Genomic DNA, 3,238 nt, shown 5'->3' on the forward strand with positions numbered 1-3,238 from the left:
AAGAGAGAAATCCCCACTCCTGGGGGAATGGTCATGCTGCATTCTCTTCTCCATTCTCCTTTTGGGGTTTTGGGCACATGTGTGCGCGTACACACACACACACATAGAATGAAGAATCGGAAGTCCTGGGCAGCAGGGAGAGGAGGCAGGCCTCAAGGACCTGTCCTCTGGCCCTGCCTCCATCTCCCCGAATCCTGTGGTCTTTCCTCCTCCCTCCCCTCCCACCTTCCCTATACTCCCATAACCGCTGGCAGGTCTGGGATTCAGACCGTGGTCGGTCAGATGGGAATCCAGTGTCTTAAGCACCACACTGCCTGCTGGCCCCAGCCTGTGTGTATTAGTGGCTTTAGGATCTGTGAGTCCTGTCTGGGTGAATGGAGCCCTGGGGAGAGCGGTGTGCCGACCCAGGGGAGGACTTCTGGCTCTGCTCTCAGTTGCAGGTGGCTGGCTGAGAATGGGGAGTGGGCCTTTCCCATCATCACAGGTCTCCTCTTTGTCTTGACCTTCTTCAGTCTCGTCTCACTCAACTTCTCAGACCCCGGCATCTTACATCAAGGTAAGGCCTTGACCCTCAACCCTTGGAGAAGGGGGCAGCACTCTGAGGGCTGGGACTGTAGATGATTCTAAAAGCACTCCTCCCTTCTCCTCTTGCCCCAGCCCTCACTGCTCTGGCCCTGGGACTTCATGTCCCAATCCACGGAGGCGTGAAAAGACATGATGGTGGAGGTTTTCCAGCTGCCTTGGAAGGGAGGGCCAGGCAGGCCAAGGAAAGAAGTCAGCTGGCCCTTCAAAACACGTAGCTTGTGGGACCAGCGGGTGGCATGGTGGTTAAGGTGCTGGATGCTCCCACATGGCCGACCATGGTTCGAGTCCCGGACCTGGTGGCTTCCTTTCTCACTTTCCCTCTCTCTCTTTCCTCCTCTGTGTCTCTCTCTGGTCAAAAAAATAAATGAGTGAATAAATAAAATTAAATAAATAATTTTTTTTTAAAAAAGAAAGCATTAAAAACAAAACAAAACAAAACAAAAAACCACAAAAAACCACGCAGCTCGCTTCTCCCCTGCATTGCACACGGTCTTAAAGCATTAACCAGGTTTCTAGAGGCCTGGCTCTATGTTGTCCTCTTCTGAGCTGGAAGCCCACCTTCCCTTTGGCTGCCAGCCTCTCTTGGGTGGTCCACTTGCTCAGTGGGGGCTGAATTCCTCTGCCCAGCTCCTCCTCATCCTTCCTTGTACCAGCAATTCTGGGGCTGCCCCAAACAGCACCGCAGATTTTTAGGAAACATTTACTATATGCCAGAAAATGTACTAAACACTTTACATACATTTAATTTAATCCTTGAAAACTCTATGAGATTTGGGACCAGCAGGTGGCATGGTGGTTAAGGTGCTGGATGCTCCCACATGGCCGACCATGGTTCGAGTCCCAGACCTGGTGGCTTCCTTTCTCACTTTCCCTCGCTCTCTTTCCTCCTCTGTGTCTCTCTCTGGTCAAAAAAATAAATGAGTGAATAAATAAAATTAAATAAATAATTTTTTTTTAAAAAAGAAAGCATTAAAAACAAAACAAAACAAAACAAAAAACCACAAAAAACCACGCAGCTCGCTTCTCCCCTGCATTGCACACGGTCTTAAAGCATTAACCAGGTTTCTAGAGGCCTGGCTCTATGTTGTCCTCTTCTGAGCTGGAAGCCCACCTTCCCTTTGGCTGCCAGCCTCTCTTGGGTGGTCCACTTGCTCAGTGGGGGCTGAATTCCTCTGCCCAGCTCCTCCTCATCCTTCCTTGTACCAGCAATTCTGGGGCTGCCCCAAACAGCACCTAGAAGGGCCTCCTGCTGCTTCCCGATCATCTTCCCATGCCAGGCTCCGTGGAGCAGGGCCCCATGATGGTGCACGTGGTGTGGGTGAACCACAGGGCCTTCCGCCTGCAGTGGTGCCCAAAGTGCTGTTTTCACCGCCCTCCGCGGACCTACCACTGCTCCTGGTGCAACATCTGTGTGGAGGTGAGTGTCCCTCCGGCCTGCTGACTTGCCAGCCATGCCCCAGCACCACCAGGACCAGGAGCCCCCAAGTCCAAGGCCAGGGTTGGTCAGACCATTTCCAGGACTGCTAGAAGCTAAGGGTGGCAGTAATTCTCATCTGCTTGGTCACTTGTGCAGGCCACTGTCCCTGTGTCTGCACTGTCCTGGGAGGCTGGCCTTTGCCCGCACAGACACTGACATGCCAGGGGCATCTACAGCTCTGCTGGGCCTGGTCAGGCCACGGGAAGGAAAGCTGGCTGACTCTAGATATCCAAGACCCTCAGGCTGGCTGCAGGCCTGGTCTGGGGTCTTGTGGTCTGGAGAGACTTGTCCAGCAGCCTCTGGCTTCTAGGGGGGAGTGACCCTGGGCTGGAGCACTCATGCCCACACAGCTTTATCCCTGCAGGAGGCTGGCTGGGCAAGGGTGCTGTCGTCATCCTGGTCTAGTAACAGGGGCCCAGAGATAGTCTCTGTTCTGCCTAAAGTTACGCTGAGATGTGTCTCACAGACCAGGCAGGCCTCATCTCTAAAGGCCTGGTGACAGGTGACTTTATGAGGCACAGACTCCTACCTTTGCTCTGACAACAGAAATGCCAGCGATAGGGACCCTGTGGTTCAGCTTCTCCCTGGGGCTGGGAGCCGGCCAAGGGCAGGTGGCCTGTAGCGATGGTGGGAGAATGGGGAAGGTGGGAGGGGCAGGTGGAGGGAAGACCGCAGGATTTGGGGGAGATGGAGGCAGGTCCTTGAGGCCTGACTCCTCTCCCTGCGGCTCAGGACTTCGACCACCACTGTAAGTGGGTCAATAACTGCATCGGCCACCGGAACTTCCGGTTCTTCATGCTACTGGTCCTGTCCTTATGCATCTACTCGGGCGCCCTGCTGGTCACCTGCCTGATCTTCCTGGTGCGCACCACCCACCTGCCCTTCTCTATGGACAAGGCCGTCACGTATCCTCACAGGCTAGGGGAGACCCGCACGAGGAGCCCTTGGGGCGTGGGGACCGCCAAGGGTCGCAGAGGGCAGAGGACCAATTTGGGAAGGGGCAAGGTGGCTGGGTGAGGAGGATGTGTTAGGACGATGGGAAGGAACTGTGAAGAGTTAAACACGTGGCGGGGTCACGGCGCAGGATGTTAAAGGTGAAACGGAGCCCTGGACAGGCAGGGTCACCGGGTGGGGTGAGGTCTTCCCGCGGGTCGGCTGGGCTGATGCTGGAGCTAG

The 3,238-nt window shown here is 54.9% G+C and overlaps 1 protein-coding gene across 1 annotated transcript in view; it reads left to right on the forward strand.

Moving 5' to 3' along the window:
- ZDHHC19 (zDHHC palmitoyltransferase 19) overlaps nt 1-3,238 on the forward strand; it is a 73,421-nt gene that overhangs the window by 928 nt on the left and 69,255 nt on the right. The window contains 3 exon segments of the mRNA XM_014590973.2: nt 435-556; nt 1,863-2,002; nt 2,795-2,969. Coding sequence (XP_014446459.2) covers nt 435-556; nt 1,863-2,002; nt 2,795-2,969 — 437 coding nt within the window.

This window comes from Tupaia chinensis, unplaced genomic scaffold, assembly GCF_000334495.1.
Source record: "Tupaia chinensis unplaced genomic scaffold, TupChi_1.0 Scaffold000515_1, whole genome shotgun sequence".
Classification (NCBI taxonomy): Eukaryota; Metazoa; Chordata; class Mammalia; order Scandentia; family Tupaiidae; genus Tupaia; species Tupaia belangeri.